At 36.0% G+C, this 20,166-nt stretch overlaps 1 protein-coding gene across 6 annotated transcripts in view; it reads left to right on the forward strand.

The window, feature by feature from the left end:
- ARHGEF28 (Rho guanine nucleotide exchange factor 28) overlaps window positions 1–20,166 on the forward strand; it is a 258,757-nt gene that overhangs the window by 28,928 nt on the left and 209,663 nt on the right. For 4 of the 6 annotated variants that reach the window (XM_039857455.1, XM_039857458.1, XM_039857462.1 and 1 more), the window contains exon 2: window positions 11,049–11,092. In XM_039857455.1, coding sequence (XP_039713389.1) covers window positions 11,049–11,092 — 44 coding nt within the window. Of the gene's footprint in view, window positions 1–11,048; window positions 11,093–14,048; window positions 14,070–20,166 lie in introns of those variants that run through there. The other 2 variants (XM_039857459.1, XM_039857460.1) reach the window with 1 other exon arrangement.

Genomic DNA, 20,166 nt, shown 5'->3' on the forward strand with positions numbered 1-20,166 from the left:
AATTTTGGAGGGGGTGGGGACACAAACCACAGACACTCAGACCATAGCAGGCATGCACATACCTGTACATTCTGTTGCTTTAAATGTTAGTTTTTCAGATTGCATTTCTTTTCCAGAACAGGTAGAGAGTAGTTCTGTTCACAGCATGTGAAGATCTGTGACGATTTGACATTTATGGCCTTAGGTCCTGCAAAGTGTGGCGTTTAATTTCTAGTTCCTTTGTTAGTAGTGCATTTTTCAAAATATTGAGCTCAGTGTTGCTTTAGGAAACATACTGCTACAGGAGAGCCATAGAAAACATGATCTGAAGGGGACGTTTAGTTTTCCTGAGGACTTGAGTAAATACTGCAAACATGGAAAAGGCCCAAGTCCTACCTGCCTCACAACAGGCATTGCATTTTTTGGAGCCCATCCAATCTTAAGAGTCACCCACTTGTCCAAGTTCAGACTGCCTAGGAAGACAGAGCCTTATTCTTTGGTTTCTCTTGGTGAGGACTAACAACAAGGAACTTAAATGCCATAAAATAAATAGATTCCACTGTAATGGAATCTGAAAATTTAGATATTAAAATATTTTCTACAATATTTTTGAAATGTTGAAGAAAGACTGATATTCTATTTTAATTTTTATTGAAAATGAATATTAATATATATTATGATATATGAGTTGGGTTATCAAATTCTAACTTAAACTAAAACATTTTGGAATTTTAATATGACATTTTTATATGCTAATTTCCTGGGGGATTACACCAAGGATAGTATTACGTAGCTAATTGGTATGACTTTCTAGAATGCGGCATCCGCTTTCTGAAGGAGACTTTTTAAGGCTAGCTAGCCTTTTCTCTTTGAGTAAAAGTCACTTAACCCATCAGAAGCAAAATTAAAATCTGTCAACTTCAAAGAAGCACATGGACAGTCTTTGATATAGCACATTAAACATCCCTGGCTGCTAAGCACCAACTGCCAGGATCTATTCTCCCCGGCATTTGACACCTCAATTCCTTCCCACTCCTTGTGAGCATGCACAGGTCTCTACCAACATAAAAATGACAGACATAAAACAAAAGCCCCCTTTTATACTCTCTACTGCACTGAAGTGCTAACCAATGACTTCCTAATTTCCAAAGACCATGGCCCTGATTCTCCTTGACTTCACTGTGGTCCTATGTAAGCTCTAAGCATTGTGTATTATTATTGAACTATTATTTAAGCTCTTGAATTGTTGCTGAACTGTTCACGTGTTTGGACGTGTCTCTGTAAACTTCTAGAGGGCATTGCTTTATACTTCCCTATGCCCTTATTAATATTCAGGACAATGTTTTTAATAAATGCTTAATTTGTTGAAGATTTTTTGGTAACTCTTTGCAGTATTTTAATATTTATCCTGTAGGAAAATTCTTTTTGTTTTAATCCTGATTCCCAGATGCTTAATCTCCCAAGTCTTTTGCATGTGTGTATGTGTGTGTGTGTGTGCGCACGTGTATGCTTGCACACGCTAGAAATTTGTAGTTATTCTTAGCATATGTAGATCACATTTGTTCAGATCACAGGAGCCCAGGAGTATAGCTGGATTTCATTCACAATAACAAAACAATTTTTGACTTAGCTTTCACCAGACCATCTGAACACTAGTTCTCACTCTGTTCCTTTCTATGACACAGCTCACAATCTTTTTCTTACCTCTTGGTTACTGCTCTACCCACCCTCATCAGGTTGGTCCTTCCACCAAAGTGGCTGTGACCAAGGGGGCCAGCATCCTCTCAGATACTGGCTCCAGCGCGTCTTTCTGAATTTTTGTCTTGCTTTCCTTAATTTATCCACAGCATTTGCTGCCTTGTTCATCTCTCTTGGATTTTGTCACATTACTTTTCTAAATTTCTAACATAGCAATAGACTTAGGTGGTTAGGAGTACAGAATCTGGAACCAGACTGCCTGGGTTTGAATCCCTGTTTAGCCACTTATTCGTTGTGTGACCTTCCTTGGGCAAAGTGCTCAACTTCTCTGTGCCTCATCTTTTCCATCTATAAAATGTGGATTATAGCAGGAGGTACTCTATATGGTTGTGAGGATTAGATGAATTAAAATACAGTTGGAACATTATTTAGTACAATAAACAATACTCACTGTCAGCCCTGATTGTTATTTCTCTATTTTTTTCTCATTGTCTTTTGCAAGCTCCTCTCTCTCCACCTTTCTCTTGCTTGGAGTTCTCCAATTTCTCTTCTAAGCCTTTTTGAATTTGTGTGTATCTACTTCCTTGATTATCTCATTTACTCCCAATGACTTTACCATATCATCAAAAACTTTCTCTTCAGCCCGGACCTCTCTCTTGAGCTCCCGATCTGTGCTTTTGACCTGCCTTTGACACCTGTCATCACATCTCAAACTCATTATGGTTAATACTCACTTTTTTCTTTCCAAGTCCGTTTGCTTCTCCTTCCACTTTCCCTACCTTTGTCTTGACACTATCTACCTGGCTTCCCAAACTAGGAACCAAGGAGTCACCCTAGATTCCTCCTGGTCCTTGTCTCCTACATTTAGTTAAGCACCAAGGCCTGTCCATTTGTCCCTTAATCCAGGGGTTCCCCAACTGGTCCATGGCCTGTTAGGCACTGAGCTGTACAGCAGGAGGTGAGCAGCAGGAGAGCAAGAGAAGCTTCACCTGTATTTGCAGCCACTCCCCAGTGCCAGCATCACTGCCTCAGCTCCACCTCAGATCATCAGGCATTAGATTCTCATAGGAGCACTGGTTTCTGGTGCCAAAAAGGTGGAGGATCCTGCCTTAATCTTTTAAATTTATCTCTGCCCTCACTCCAAACCTTTTAGTGGCTTCACATTGCATCTCGAAGGAGTTTTTCAACCAGAAAAATGTGATTTTTCTTTTGAATTTCAAAACCTGAAATTAAGCCCATGACAAAAGAAAACCAGTTTCATGATTTAGCAGTTACTTTGTTTTCACCCATAAATGATATTTCCTACCTTTTCTCCCTAGAACGGGAAAAACTCACATTTCTTCCCCAGGGTGTTTCTAAATTTCTTGAGATTTTAAAAATCTAAATTTACTTCTATAGGACAAAGCCTTGCTGCTGTAAAAAATAATCAAAACATGTCACAAGCTGGGAAAGAAATTCTAAAAATGTTATAAGCAATGACAATATCATTGGAAAATGGAGAGAGAGAGAGAAAGGGCGAGAGGAAAGGGGAGGGGATACAGTGCACCCATCTTATTCAGGTTTCCCAGTTTAACTTATATTCATTAGTATGTGTGACTTTAAATTGCTTTGCCGTTTTGTCATCTGTGTAGGTTCATGTATCCACCACCACAGCTGAGATACTGAACGGTTCCAAAATCACAAGGATCCCTCATGTTGCCCTTTTATAATCCCCCCTACTCCTCCCTCCCAATACTGTTTTTTAACCCTTGGTAATCACTAATCTGTCCTCTATTTCTACAATTGTTTTTTCATTTCAAAAATAATATATAAATGGGATTGTATAGCCTGTGACCTTCTAGGATTGGCTTTTTTAAAAATTTTTTTTTAAAGTCTTAAACTTCTTTTTAATTAAAAAATGGATTTGTGATTATCCGGTTAGAGGAGTCTTCTGATTTTTATGGATCAACTAAGATTAACTACTCTACTATCTTGACCAGAGATCCACCCCCTACTCGAGATTGGCTATGATCACCCATCATAATTTTTTGATGATTCATTCATGTCGTACGTATCAATAGTTTGCTCCTATCTATTGCTCGGTAGTATGCATTGCTGTGGTATGCATGTGTATAAGTATGTATGCATGCACTAACGTTTAACTATTTACCTGTTGAAGAACATCTGAACTATTTCTAATTTTTGCCTATTACAAATAAGGCTGCTATGAACAATCATGTAGATGTTTTTGTTTGAACACAAAGTTTTATTTCTCTGGGGGGAAAATATCCAGGAGTGAAATTACTGGTGGCAGTGCATATTCAGTTAAGAAACTGCCAGACTGTTTTCCAGAGTGGATGTATGATTTTGCATTCCCACCAGTAACATATGAGTGATTCAGTTTCTCTACATCCTCTCCAGCATTTGACGATGCCACTACTTTTTGTTTTATCCATTTGAATGGTATGTATTGATATCTCATAATAGTTTAATTTGCATTTCCCTAATGGCTAATGATGTTGAACATCTTCCTATGTGCTTGTTTGCCATCTGTATATCCTCTTCAGTGAAATGTCTGTTCATGTCTTTTGTCCATTTTCTAATTGGATTGTTTGAGAATTCTTTACATGGTCCAGATACTAGTTATTTGTTAGATATTTTCTCCCAGTCTAGGAAGTCTTTTCATCCTCCTCTCATGGACTTTCCTAGAGCAATTTTTTTTAACTTTGTTGTCTAGCATGATTAAAAAGGATAGTTCTTGGCATTTTTCATGTTCAATGGTCCATTGAGAATCTGATGAAAGCTATAAACTCTTGTCAGAAAAATGCACATGCACACAAAACTTTGCATCTAATTTCATGAAGTTCATGGACTGTATAAAATCTATTGATGGGCCATATGTTATGAACTCATGGCTTAATCACTGTTGCATTAATTTACAGCAATCCATATAAAACTCCAGGGAGAGTTGCTCTTAACACAGTAAAAACTGGGAAACCCTGTAGCTCACAAAATCAGAGCAAGCTTCTTAGCCAGGCTTTTCTCTGTCGAGAAGCTAACTCAAATGCCCCTTTCTCAGCAATACATTTTGTGACTACTCTGGGAGACGTCGCCAGATTGCTACTTTAAATTTTGTAAGTTTAACAACTATACCATGAAAAAAACAACCTTTCTTATATTGAATTCAGACTTTTAGGCATCAGCAGATGAATGAACTTGTGGGTTTTCACAACCTGCCAGTTCAATTTTAGCAGCATGACTCTCTTGTCTATGTGTGACTTATTTTTTCCTTGCTCTGTTTCTTTGCTTTATAAAAATGAGTGGAAAGTAAGAAACGAGATGCTGGTAAAGAAGCAGGGGTCTGATAAATTTGATATGATCGTTATCTGTGCCCAGGCAGAGAACTGTCAGTATCAGTTGGGCTATCATTGAACTTGATTTGTTTCCCCTCAAAACGAAATGCTTAAAGTAAAGCACGTTGTAGGAAAAGCTGGAATATATTTTGTTGGAAATTCCGACTAAAAGATAATATGTACAGTTGACCCTTGAACGACACAGGTTTGAACTTGTGGGTCCACTTATATGTGGATTTTTCAATAAAAACTGAAAATATATTTTTCTCTTATGATTTTCTTAACATTTTCTTTAGCTTACTTTATTGTAAGAATACAGGACATAATATGTATAGAATACAAAATGCGTGTTAATTGACTGTTATTGGTAAGGCTTCTGGTTAACAGTAGGCTTTTAGTTACATTTTTGGAGAGTCAAAAGTTATACATGGATTTTCAACTGTGCAAGGGGTCAGTGCCCTAACTCCCACGTCGTTCGAGGGTCAACAATTGGGAGTGTTATTGCTAGGTCTCTGGCATAGGCTCCTGGGCCCCTGTAAGTGTGGTGTTCACTTTTGTCACAGATTTAATGTGTGTATGTTAGGGATGGATTATGTATAAAAGTAGGAGGCCAATGACCTTTACTGCTTCTGGCTTCTGACCCTGTTACTCCAACCTATTATTCCAACCTATTGAATTCCTTGATGTTTCCTGAAAGCAGTATGCATCTGTGTTTCTCTTCATGTGTAGCTCCCAATTCGCTTTATATAACTCATTTATCACTTCATGTTTGCCCTGCACTATCACATTCAGCCAGGTTAACGGTATTATTACTCCTTATAAACTTTAGTTTTTCCTGGATATAGATGTATCCCAGCCTGACTCATCAATGATAAGGGCAGTGTTTTGTATATTTTGATATCCCTCACATAACAGGCTGCATGGTGTGCTGTGCACATAGTGACAATGACACACAGGACTTCAGAGATGTACTGCTAATGAGGAAATTAGTGCCTTGATAGGTTGAATCTTACCCACACACAATTTGAGTGATTGAGCTTTGCACTGACCAGAAGGATACTAAATGGATTAATAGCATAAATGAGATTATAAAGAATATGTTCAATTGATTTATAAAAAGCTTCTTAAGGGCTTAATCACTTTGTATGTGTGCAAATACATCCTGTAAAAAGTGGGTGTGACAGCTTTCATGGAACATTTCGTTAGCAGTTAGCTCACACTTCTTTTTGTACTTTATAAACGTTCTCTAATTTAGGCGGCATCATTTCAGACCCACCGGCTCCCCTTCTTCCTCCCCGCCATCCCCATTAGTTTGAATTAATGAGATCCTGTTGAATAGTTACTGTTGTTTCTAATCTTCAGACATCTCCCCACGCTCTGAATTCACCAAATAATGCTGCTTAGACCTGCATAACTCAGGTAGATAACTCTAGTCTGAAGTAGGTCTGTAGACATTGTGTATTCAACAGTAGGTTTACTTCTGAAATGCTCTTTTCTTACCCATTTCCATTGTGCTAGCACTGGAGGCTTTTACTTAGACTTGGCCTTACCTCCCAGTTGTTTAACTGTTCTTTACTTCTTCTCCAGTTAGTGTAACAGTTGTGAAATACAGTTATAATTCTACACTCCCAGGTTTGTAAAAGGAACTGCGCAGAAGGTTTCGAACTGCAGCTGTAATAGAATTGCCCTAATAGTAATCGCTTTGCCTTTTGAATTTTCAAACTGTAAGGGGTATATTCAGATCCATAAAATCAATTAAAATTCCGTAGAGCTTTACAGTGGTGTATTTATCTGGTCCACTGCTCTTCAGAATTCCTGATGCCTAGAAATTCCTCTGGATCGTCAGGGTGAGGCTGAGCCGGGTAGCTTCATTTCAAACCCACCCGCCCCAATTACCACTGAATCATTCTGATTAGTCTAATATTTAGAGGCTCTGAGTGACTTCATTTAAAATAGACTCAAATGCTTAAAAAAAATCCTTTCCGTATGTTTAATGTGCAATAATAATAAATATGTAATAATTATAGCTAGCATTTATTGAGTGCTTATGATAGGCACTAAGATTTTTTCTTACTCTATCAAATCTCTTAATCCTCACAACAATCCTATGAGGTAGGCGCTGTTCTAAACTGGCCTAGGGAAGTGAAATAACAGGCCCAAAGTCACACAGTTAGAACATGCAGAGCTGGTGTTTGAATGCAGCCTGTTCCCAAGCCTGTACTGTCAAGCGCTTGTTTCCTTTCAGCCAGGCACATCACCTTCTTTCAGACCATATTGATGTTACGAAAGGACTTTGTGTTGAAGCTAAGGAGAACATGGGCCCTGGGGTCAGAGGGGCTGGGTTCACATGCCAGCGCCACCACTTGTAGCTGCTAGACCCCAGCCAAGTGGTACAACTTTGCTGAGCTTTTCTTTTTCATGTGTAAAGTGGAGACGACACTGGTGGTCTCATCTGAGGGGCGTCAATATCCGGGAAAGCCATTCCAAGTGAAGCTCCTTAAAACAGTGACCAAGATTTCATAGAAAACGCGGGTAGAAAAAAGATTTGCCTGGGGTTCTAGTTTTTGAAAAGGACACTAAATTATGAAAATGCATTTATGAAATTTGTTTTATTACCTTGGCTAAAAGGCAACGTAACGTGATGGTTAAGAGTGGAGGCTCCGGAGCAGGTTGCTGCAATACCAGCTCTGCCTTGTTCTGTGTGACCTAATTTGAATTTAGTTTTCAATGCTGCTAGTGCAGGAGTGTGTGAGATTAATTGGGGGGCGTGGGGGGTGGTGGTCATGATTTTACTGACAAATTTAATTGTACAGTGGGACATCCCTGCTATCACATTTGATTTTCAAAGCGTGGTGCCTGCCATATTATCCTTCCAAATGTAGTTACTAATAGAATTCATAAATATTCTTTGAACATTACCTGTTAACAGGTTTTGTAAAAGACATACAGACCAACGATTATTAGTGTGTTCAAAGCCATATTAAAGTCCTAGGTTTTAAATGGGATCAATCTTAGACTATCTCATTTAGACGCACAAACGTAAACAACCCAGAATTTCATAAAGTCAAGAAGTGATTTTTTCTGTGTAAGTTGAATATTACATTTTCTTTCCTTTTTAATCTTTACCTGTTGCAAATGGTTTATTTGTCTTTTGAGGAATTAGCAGTCAAACATACTGGAATATTTATTCCTCATAATGTCTAAAACTTTGTATCTTAATGTTCTTTTTATAAGATTTCTCCCCTGCCCCTTTTTTGAAGCAAACTTAAAAATTGTGGCTATGTACCAAGACCCCAAATCATCTCCCGGTATCTGCCAGCCAGACTGGAAATGTTTGGGTTTTTATCATCCTATGAAACATTTTTTAAAAATACAGTATGGTTAAAGAAAAAGAAAAAACAAAAAACCCTTGAATCTCAAATTTGAAATTACAGGTGGAGAACTCAAGTATTAGGAAATAATATGAAGTGTAGAGCATGACATTTATATAGTGAGAAACTACAGTATGTGAAGAATTTAGGCAGCTGTAACTTGTCTAGCAAGTACAAACTTGTTTTATTATTAAACTTCATGTAAAAGGGAGTACAGAATGGGTTAGCCATGCAGCTCTGCAAGTGAGGACAGAACTTACTGCTCTTTAATATAAAAGAGGAATTAATTTTTGGAAAAATTCAAATGATAATACAGTTTTTAATACATATTTCAGCTTGAAGTTTAATTATTTTATCAAGTATGTAATTTTCCCTGAATTGTTTTCTCTACAACTCCAGTAAGAAATTCTGATAGGGGTTACTCTCTTGATGAGAATATGTCTTCATATTCTCATCAAAAGCGTGTGTGTGTTTTTTTAATGTATTTTATTATCAGACAAAATCTAACAAATACCACAAGCTAAGTTGTGGAAAACATCTATACTTTCACATAAGTATATGATGGTAAGCCTCCCACACAGCTTAATTTGTTTTAATATACTTATTAAAATTTTCAATAGTCTTCACAGTTTTGTTCATAAAGGAATGTATTTTAGTTTGTTGCTTTACTATTTTCTTAATATTATTTCAGTCTTTTAAAAATCATTGCATTTATTATATAATGCATTTCTTATGCTATCAAGTAGAAACTTTGATCTCGTTTTATCAAGTTTAATGAAATGTAAAGTACTGAAATTGTACATGGCATGACTATAAACATAAGTGAAAAATTATTAATATCTTAAGGCACAGTATACATTTAGGGTAAGGGGTCATGATATATGCTAACAGATATACATTTATATTTTAAATGCCTTCTTGATAATGTTGAATTTGGGGGGTATCTACTTCTCATTGCTCTTGGATTATTTATTATTTTTATTTCATAGGTGGCTGAAAAGCAGTTCATATTAGAAATGGGAGTCTCAGTTTTATCATATTCATATTATTAGTATTACCTTTAATTTGAAGTTTCTTTCCTGGACTCCTTAAGCCATTTATTCAATTTACGAGGTTAGTTTAATTAAAAATCTATGATTATAACCCATAAGCCCATTTAAGTGGAAGCACACAGAGTACAGTGAGTTGAAAATGAGGGCCAAGGAAGGGCTTCGTGGTCAACCCCTTGGGCTTGTGAGACCCTCAGTCTTCCCTCAGGATGACTCATGGAATGTAACTTGTGTCTGAGGAAGGTCCAGTGCCGGCATGTATATAAAATATAAGTAAAACTTAAGTTAAATGATATTATAAAAAATAAATATAGAACTTTTTATATTTTCCTCCTGGCCACCTATTTCCTTCAGAGGTTAATGTAATAAATGTTGCAGTTTGAGTTGCTATGTGCCTGTCTTCTTAAGAGAAATCCCCAAAGTACTGTAGCTGGGCTGTGGCCCAGGAACCAGAGCCAGGCTTGGCCTGGTGAACAGAATCCTGTCTCACTTCTGTTCTCTGTGGGGCAGGGGAGAGAGAGAAGGTGAAGGTGAGGGGGTGGCGGTGAGTCTCACTGTCTGTCCCATTCAGAATTCTCCTGCATCCCATTCTGTGCTTTCTCCTAATATTACGATCTCTTTCCTTCAGCTATGAGCTCCTTGAGGGCTGGGCCACTTCCTGGTCATCTCTGTATAATGCCTGGTCCACTGTAGTGTTCAATGATCTCCCTCCCCCATTTTCTTATTGAGATATAATTGACATACAGCATCTTATTAGTTTTAGGTATACAATATAATGATCCGATATTTGTATATATTGCAAAATATATAGGAATAAGTCTAGTTAACATCTGTCACTGTACATAGTGATAGAATTTCTTTTCCTTCTGATGAGAACTTTTAAGATCTACTCTTTTAGCAGCTTTTAAATATACAATACAGTATTATCTGTTGTCACCACGCTGTACATTATATCCCCATGTCTTAACAACTGGAAGTTTGTACCTATTTGACTTCCTTCAATGAACCTCTCTTAAATGATGCTGGCTCCTTTTTTTCTAAGCTGGAACCTGGTTTCTGGCTGTGGGTTTTAAAGGGGTGGGAACAGAGGCAGAGGCAGAGGAAGCAGATGAGATGAGATGAGGCAGATGAATGCAACTGGTGAAGAGGTTGGTTAGCGGCCTGCATCCCCCTGGATTGAAATCTCTGGCCCTCTCTAAGATTGGCAATAGAACTGTCTTGTCACCATAGGCTCCTGCCTTATTTGGCCAAAAGTACATTCTGACCTCAGAGAAGCCTATGAACCATGTTATTAACTAAGGTGAAACTTTCGACATGCTTATGTTGACTTTTCTTGGCTTTCTGAAATATAATTCCTATTCTGGAAGCAGTCAGAGGATAATGTCTGGGGTGATAGTTTTTCCTAATGTGTGGAATTTAACATGAAAGAAGAAAGGGGGAAGAGTATTTTATATAGGTAGCATCACATTTCTATATTCTTTTATAATTTGGTCTCTGTAATTCTCCTATCTAATGAGTTACTCCTTCCTCGACAGTGTTGATAACAGAAGACAGGACATAGCTTGGCTGATTGGTACATGGAGTCTCCTACAATAACTGCTCTCCTTTATTATTTGCAGATGCAGAAGCCATGGAGTTGAGCTGCAGTGAAGTACCTCTTTATGTAAGTTCCTAAGTGTTGGGCTTTAGTTCTAAGTGGCCTTTTCTTAGACACAAAACTCATGTGACGAAAGTGGGGAGAAAGGCTTTGCTCACGATTGAGTTGAAACTTTTGAAAAACAATGCACAGTGTTACTGTCTAGTGTAAGTATTTGCATTGAAGCCTTTTAAAAGTGATTCGCTCCTGGTTTCAAAGTGTTGGTTTTAATTATTTCCCTGAGTAACGTTTTTAACTGTATAATTTCTGGACTCAGAAGTACTCATTTCATTCATATGGATCATTTTTGAACATATTTTATGATAATATTCTGATAATAGCCAAGAACGCTTTCTGTGTGTGTCTTATTGGGAGAAGGTTCAGTGATAATTATTATGTCAGCTAAAAGCATGAATATATGTTCAAAGGGAAAAGTACTGGTACATATATAGAATAAGTGGGAGGTTGGGTGACAGAGATGCCCAGTGAGATTCCTAGTCAGATGTGCCTTCTGGTTTGAGGGAGGATTCTGTTCTTGATTACAGATACTTGGTGTAATAGGGAAGTGAACTGATTGTCTTCTCTTGCATAAAATGGCAGATGGCTTCCTCTTCCCTCATTCCTTATTTCAGACAAAAATCTTTTTTCTTGCAATCTGTGTTGACGGGGATTGTGGGATTGTGGGTATGGATGTGTATAGGAGAATTGCTGTTTCAGGTGGCCTATGAATCATCAACTCATGGAACAGAGTAAGAATACTGGATCTAGAATAAGTATATGACCTCAATTCAGATTTATCCTTAGAACAATATCAAATATTTGGAACTAATTTAATCAGACTTCTCAGTCAATTAAAATATATTAATTTACTTCTCCTTACCACACTTCACTACCCAAGTAGCCCCTCCCCCATCATTCCTCCCCCATCTTACACATATCCCATTGTATTCTCTGGAGAAAGACAAAATGATAAAATAAATGGATATCAAAGTAGTAAAACTGATTCCCGGGTTATTCAATGGGTTTATAGTACTCTACGTTGCGATTTACAGGTCATAAAATGTGTCTGTAGACAGTTAGGCTTGACCCAGCCATAATTAAAGATTAAAAAAAGACTGGTCCAAGGCTAAATTGTAAAATACTCCTAAGTTTTACTTTTTTTTTTTTCGTATCTTCCTCCTCCTTAACTCTATTCATTTCACCCTGCTCCTCTACCTCAAACCAAACAAACAAATCTACAAACCTAATCATGACATAAAACTTTGTAGTTGGTCAACATACCAGTGTAGCCATTTTGAACTTAGACCTACTAGATTACGATGAGACTAGGGAAGAGTCAGTTAACATTGCTTAAGGGAGAGAAGAGAGACCAAACAAAACAAAAAAAATTTTTTTTTCTAATTATCAAACGATATGTACTAATTAGAATAAAATGAAAAATACAGAAGTGTCAAGAAAATAAGTCACTCAATCTTATACCATGTAGACAATATGTTAAAACATTAATCTAGTTTATGGATTATAAGGTACAATTTTTTTTCTTATTTTAACATCTCTGAAATTGAAATGCTCTTATATTCATTGTACATCCTGATGTCATGATGTAGCTGTCATTACCTACGCATGTGTGACCTTCATCACAATGGTTCATATTGTTGTCAGTTTAGATTACTTATGAACCTTGCTGGCATGACATGAATTAATTGCTTTCAAAATTCTTTTTTCATGATTTGGCATTAAAATACGAAGTTACTGTATATGTAAAAAGATGTGAAAACAGCAGCATGATACATGATGAATCTGTGGAAATAAATTTAGAAGAACTCTTTTAATGAGTTTAAAATAAAATTCTAACATGTCATAATTGGCAGTTTTTTTCTTTTAGTGGAATATAAAATGCATATTATAATTGATGGTATCTTATATTAATCATATATATTTCATATATACATAACCGACTCAATTATATATATGGGTCATAACCTGCTTTTTTTTACTTAACATCATGCCAATATTACTGCAGATTCACCTAAGCCAATCTGACCATTTGGCCTCATGCAGTAAGGTCAGTGGGTGGTATTATAATGAAAACAAGTCTTCGACCAAATTCCATCAAATAAGTAATAGATGAACAGCAGACACAGAAGCTGTACTACAACTTGTTTCTTTATCTTGGTGCAAACCTCCTCTCTGTCCTGTTTTCAGAGGTTTGATAAATATTCACTTCTAATTTCTCCTGTTTTACTACAATCTTGTTTATAAACCTTTATATTTTAAAATTCATATTATATTTTATATATTATTTTTAAAAAGTAAAAAATATCAAAACCATGTTTAACCCTGTTATCCATGATAAGCACTGTTGACATTTTGATATTTTTTCTTCCAGAGTTTTATCTATATTTGTGTTGAATTTCACCAAAGTTTCTTTCGGCATTTATGTAGATGATATTTTTTCATTTGACTGATTATAATATACTGAATCTCTTAATTTTGATAGTACTTCTAGCAATCCTATTTAGTTGTTGTAACTGGTTCTTTTGGAAAAATAAGATAACTCTGGTAAGTGTATGATTAAGATAAAACCCAAACAAAACTAGAAATTGTGAAGAATCCATAGCATATTTGAGATAGTATCTTAAAATTATAAAATAATACTAAGCATAATTATATGCTAATGCACTGGAAAAATCTCATTAAGACAGATTTAAAAAATATAAATTATAAGATTTATCTCAAGGAGAATTAGATCACATAAATGGAGCAATGAGCATGAAGGAAAAAAATTGGTAGAAATTATTTCCCAACCTCTACCTACTCTTCAAAAAACGACACCTCTTTCAGGTGGGTCCTCTAGGTGATATTTTGTTCAACTATAACTTGTTTGGATTGACAGCATTCTTACTGTCAAAATGTCTTTCTATCTCTCTTTTTGGGTCACTATGGAGAATACTTCCTGAAGATGATAGAGAGATGCTTAATACCTATAGAAAAATCTATGGATGTAAGTCTTTTTTTCCCTTCCCATACATTATGTTTGGATCAATAAAGAAAACCTTCAACTTTCTTTTCCTTTTCCCTTTCCCTTTCCTTTCCTTTCCCCTCTCTCTCTCTCTCTCTTTCTCTTTTTCTCTCTTTCTCTTTCTTTTTTCTTCCTTCCTTCCTTCCTTCCTTCCTTCCTTCCTTCCTTCTTCCTTCATCTTCCTTCCTTCCTTCCTTCCTTCCTTCCTTCCTTCCTTCCTTCCTTCCTTTCTTTCTTTCTTTCTTTCTTTCTTTCTTTCTTTCTTTCTTTCTTTCTTTCTTTCTTTCTTTCTTTCTTTCTTTTCTCTCTCTGTCTCTCTGTCTCTCTGTCTCTCTCTCTCTCTGTCTCTGTCTCTTTTTTTCTTACTTTCTTACTTTCTTTTCTTTCATCTTATAAGAGTTTATTTGAGCCAAGCTGACAGCAATTGCCAGGAAGCAAAATCTCAACAGGTTGAGAAAATGCTGTGGACAATGGCAGTTTTGCAGCTTATTTTATACATTAGTATCAAAAGAGGAGATTTAAGGAGGGTTATATGAAATGTATCGGTGATAAATTAAGAGGCAGTAGAAAGCAAAGATGGGAAATCTCTAGGATTGGATAAAAAGTAAAGTGGAGAGACACATAACTTCTTTTACATTGGTGGCTACAGGATAGTAAATAACATTTACAGCACATAGAGATGATATTGGAGGAACAAGATAATAATGAGAGGTTCTGTGGGCTTGTGCTCTGGGTGTGCCCTGAGGGGTCTGGAAAAGGAGATTACTCTGACATTTCAAAGGTATGTTATCTTAAATGTGAAAAGACAACAGACAGGTTTACTCAGGGTAAAAACTGACCTTTGTCAAAGAAGCTACAGGCCTAGGAAGTGACTACCGCCATGACCCGCTTTTAGTTAGGAATTTTTATGTTCAGTCCGTCCTGTGTGGTTACTTTCGATATCTGAGTTTGTAAGGCCCACTGTTCAGGCCTCCCCTGAGCTTGTCAGGTTTAGTATGTGGCTCCTTTTTCATGCACAGTTTCCTCTTTTGATCATAAATCAATCCAAAGGATGCATGTGGTCTTAACGGTGCTAGGTAGGCTCATTCCTAGGAAGTCTTTAGTGTCAGTGTTTGTTTTGCTGAACGGTTGTACCAGCGGGAATGGGGCAAGACCATAACCTTGGATGGAAGTCAAGGCTGAATTTTTCTCAAAAGGGAAAGGCAGGTAAATGGGGGACAGCCAGGTCTTATGGGCCTTTATTAAGAAAAAAACACTCTGGATCATTTCTAACCTGCAAGCTATCACGACCCAAGTTTTGCCGTGTCTCACTTTATGTATTTTGCATCCAGTGTAACATTTACTTATAATTTGAGGGCACACCACACACCTTTTTTCACAATCTTCCCACTTACTGGTGTTTTTTTTTTTTTTAAAATTATTTTAATATGGCCTATCTATTTCCCATTGGAAGCACCCAAGTGTCATTTGTTATTAATCTGATTCCTGCTAGCTGTGCAATTGAGAACTGTAACTTTAAGGTTTAATTGGGGCCACGGCTGTAAGAATACAATGGTGTAAATTACAGTTGCCCTCTAAAAATTCTCAGAGGCCAGGAGAACAGTAAGAGTGTCATATGTGAATTTTCTGTGCCTCAGCAGCTGTTATAGGGGCCATTTTTGTAGCCACTTCGGTTTCCATCTCAATTAATATAGTTAGTAGTCATTGTTAGGTTAGGGGGTAAGCATGTTCTCATAACTGGGTTCTAGCATTTATATATAAAATTGCTTTCTCAATATTCCTTTTCCACTAACCTTCTATAACTTCTCGTGTCCTTCTTAGTTTGTCTCTTTTTACTTATTCAGGACAAACTACTTCCTTTCAACTTATTTCAAAAACACACATCCCTTTCCTTCCATCTGTAATAACTTTTCTTCTAAATTTCAAAAGAGGAACCATAAAAAGAGTATTATTGATAATACAAAAGTTATCTTATACACCTTAAGCAATTATTAATAGTTGGGCTACATAAGAACAAGATCTGAGAAAAGCCCCCAAACCAAGTATTACTATTATTATGACTAATATTATTAGCAGACAGGTAAAGACAATCAAATTGTTTTTTAAGTTCAACATCAGTTTGTAGGTATATAGGTTTTCTCAATGTCTTGGGATAGCTGTCTACCTGTGATTCTGGCAGCTTCTCATCCTCGAGGAGTCTTTGATGTTCACTGTGTGTAGAGACAAGTGTCCAATGGGCAGATGTTCATTGTGATTAGGCACTTTTTTTTTTGGTGAAAAATGTGAATCTTCGAGTTAACACCTTTAAGCTTAGCTGCACATGGATTAGTTAAGTAATACCTGATAAGGGCCCTTCCAACTAGGTTGGAGAGTCTTTAACTGATGTCTTTTGCAGTGGACCAAATCTCCTGGTTGTAAGTCATGGTCTTTGAAGTCTTTGTTTACCAAGAACACATTGTGAAATGAATCAGTTACTAATTTATCAATTTCTTTAAGCTGGTTAATAAGTGCTTGATAATAATGCAGAATGTCTCCTCTTGGAGTTGGTTTATATGCCCCCTCATCGAGATACATAGGGGGACCAGTGACTGACTATTTAATGAAGAGAAAGGCTATTTTTACCAAAAGGAGATCTCAGGTTGAGGAGCACTATAGGGAGAGTTTTTGGTTGAGGGAGAGTAAAAGCTTCGGAAAACTTACCTAGTTGAATTTTTTTTTCATTACAATAATTAGCATTTGCTATACCTCTATTATGTGCGAGGCATTGCTTTAAAGGATTTATATGCATTTCTGTAGACAAATTTGTCCTCTTTTTTCCAACTACACTTGACATTCAATATTAGTTTCAGGTGTACAGCATAGCGATTAGACATTTATATAACTTATGAAGTGATCCCCCAATAAGTCTCATACTCACCTGGTACCGTACTTAGTTAATACATTATTATTGACTATATTCCCTATGTTGTACTTTACATCCTCGTGGCTATTTTGTAACTGCCAATCTGTACTTCTTAATCTCTACCTTTTTCATTCTGTCCTCCAACCCTTCTCCCATCTGGCACTCATCAATTTTTTCTTTGTATCTATGATTCTGTTTCTGTTTTGTTTCTTCATTTTTTTTTAATTTTTATTTTAGATTCCACAAATAAGTGAAATGATATGCTATTTGTCTTTCTCTGACTCATTTTACTTAATATAATACCCTCTAGGTCCATTCACGTTGTCACAAATGATAAGATTTCATTCTTTTTAATGGCTAAGTGGTATTTCATTGTATATATGTACCACATCTTTAATCATCTGTTGATGAACATTTAGGTTGCTTCCATATCTTGGCTAGTGTCAGTAATGCTGCAGTGAACATACAGGGTGCATACATCTTTTCAAATTAGTGTTTTGGATTTCTTTAGATAAAGACCCAGGATTTGAATTGCTAGGTCATAAAGTAGTTCTATTTTTAATTTTTGAGGAATCTCCATAGTGTTTTCCATAGCGCCTGCACCAATTTGCAGTCTCACCATCAGTGCATGAGGATTCCCTTTTCTTCACATCCTCACCAACACTCGTTTGTTTATTTATTGGTGATAGCCATTCTGACAGATGTGAGGTGATATCTCATTGTGGTTTTAATTTGCATTTCTTTGATGATTAGTGATGTTAAGCATCTTTTCATATGTCTATCGGCCGATATCCTCTTTGGAGAAATGCTTATTCAGTTCCGCTGCCCATTTTTAAATTGGATTCTTTGCTTTTTTGGAGTTGAGTTGTATGATTTCTTTATAAATTTTGGATATTAACTCCTTAGCAGATGTATTGCTGGCAAATATCTTTTCTCATTTGGTAGGTTGTCTTTTTGTTTTGTTGATGATTTCCTTTGCTGTGCAAAAGCTTTTTAGTTTGATGTAATCCCATTGTTTATTTTTTCTTTTGTTTCCCTTGCCGGAGGAGATATACTGCCTGTTTTCTTCTAGGAATTTTATGGTTTCAGGTCTTACATTTAAGTCTTTGATCCTTTTAGAGTTTATTCTTGTATATTTTGTAAGAAAGTGGTCTAATTTCATTTTTTTTACACATATGTATCCAGTTTCCCCAACACTGTTTATTGAGGAGAGTGTCTTTACCCCAATGTATATTCTTGCCTCCTTCATCATAGATTAATTGACCATATAGGCATGGGTTTGTTTCTGGGCTCTCTATTCTGTTCCACTGATCTATGTGTCTTTTTTTTATGCCAGTACTATGCTGTTTTGATTACTAAATCCTTGTAGTATAGTTTGATATCAGGTAGTGTGATACCTCTAACACCGTTTGATGTTAGATTGCTGTGGCTATTTGTTTTTTTTGTGGTTCCATATAAATTTTAGGAATATTTGTTCTAGTTCTGTGAAAAATGCCATTGGTATTTTGATAGGGATTGCATCGACTCTACAGATTGCTTTGGATAGTATGAACATTTTGATGATGTTAATTCTTCCTATCCATGAGCATGGTATATGCCTCCATTTATTTGTATTGTCTTCAATTTCTTTCTTTAATGACTTATAATTTTCCAAATCCAGGTCATTTACCTCCTTGGTTAAATTTACTCCTAGGTATTTTATTTATTTTTGATGTAATTGTACATGGGATTGTTTTCTTAATTTCTGTTTCTGAGGGTTTGTTATTGGTATATAAAAATGTGATCAATTTCTGAAGATTAATTTTGTATCCTGCTACTTTACTGAATTCATTTGTCAGTTCTAATATTTTTTTTTTGGTGGAATCTTTAGGGTTCTCTGTAGTATCATGTCATCTGCAAATAATGACAGTTTTACTTCTTTTCCAATTTGGATACCTTTTATTACTTTTTTTCTTATCTGCTGTGGCTAGAACTTTCTGTAATATGGTAAATAAAGGTGGTGAAAGTATTCACCTTTGTCTTGTTTCTGGTCTTAAGGAAAATGCTTTTAGCTTTTCCCTGTTGAATATGATGTTAACTGCGCATTTGCCATATATGACCTTTATTATGTTGAGGTATGTTTTCTTTAGTCCCATGTTACTGAGAGTTTTTATCATAAATGGATGCCGGAATTTGTCTAACGCTCTTTCATCATGTGATTTTTATCCTTCATTTTGTTTATATGGTACATTGTGTTAATTGATTTGCAGATTGAACCACCCTTTTTCATCCTAGGAATAAATCCTCCTTGATCATGGTTTTATGGTCTTTTTAATATATTGCTGAATTCAGTTTGCTAAATACTCTGTTGAGGAATTTTGCATGTATGTTCATCAAGGATATCGGCCTATAATTTTATCTTTTTGTAATGTCTTTGGTTTTGGAATCAGGGTAATGCCGGCCTTGTAAAATGAGCTTAGGAGCTTTCCCACTTGAATTTTTTCGAATATAGTTTGAGGATAGGTGTTAATTCTTTGAATGTTTAGTAAAATTCCCTTGTGAAGCCACTGGTCCAAGACTGTTGTTTGTTGGGAGTTTTTTGATTACCGATTTGATTGCATTAGTAGTAATCTGTCCAGATTTTGTTTCTTCTTGATTTAGTCTTAGAAGAGCATATGTGTCTAGGAGTTTATCCATTTCTTCTAGATTGTCCATTTTGTTCACATCTGTACTATTTTCTTATAATCCTTTGTATTTCTGTGGAGTCAGTTGTCACATCTTTCTTGCATTTCTGATTTTATTTATTTGGGTCCTCTCTTTTTTTTTCTTCGTGAGTCTGGTTAAAGGTTTATCAATTTTCTTAGTTTCATTGATCTTTTTTTTAAAAAACTATTGTTTGTTTATGCTGATCTTTATTATTTCCTTTCTTCTACTCACTTTGGGCTTTGTTTGTTATTCTTTTTCTAGTTCCTTTAGGTGTAAGGTTAGATTGGTTATTTGAGATTTTTCTTGTTTTTGAGGTAGGCCTGCATTGCTGTGAATTTTCCTCTTAGGACTGCTTTTGTTGTGTCCCATATATTTTGGGTCATTGTGTTTTCATTTTCATTTGTCTCAGGGTATCTTTAGATTTCTTCCTTGATTTCATTATTAACCCATTCATTGTTTAATAGCATATTACTTAGTTTCCATATATTTGTG

The sequence above is a fragment of the Pteropus medius genome, unplaced genomic scaffold (assembly GCF_902729225.1).
Source record: "Pteropus medius unplaced genomic scaffold, Ma_sr-lr_union100, whole genome shotgun sequence".
Lineage (NCBI taxonomy): Eukaryota > Metazoa > Chordata > Mammalia > Chiroptera > Pteropodidae > Pteropus > Pteropus medius.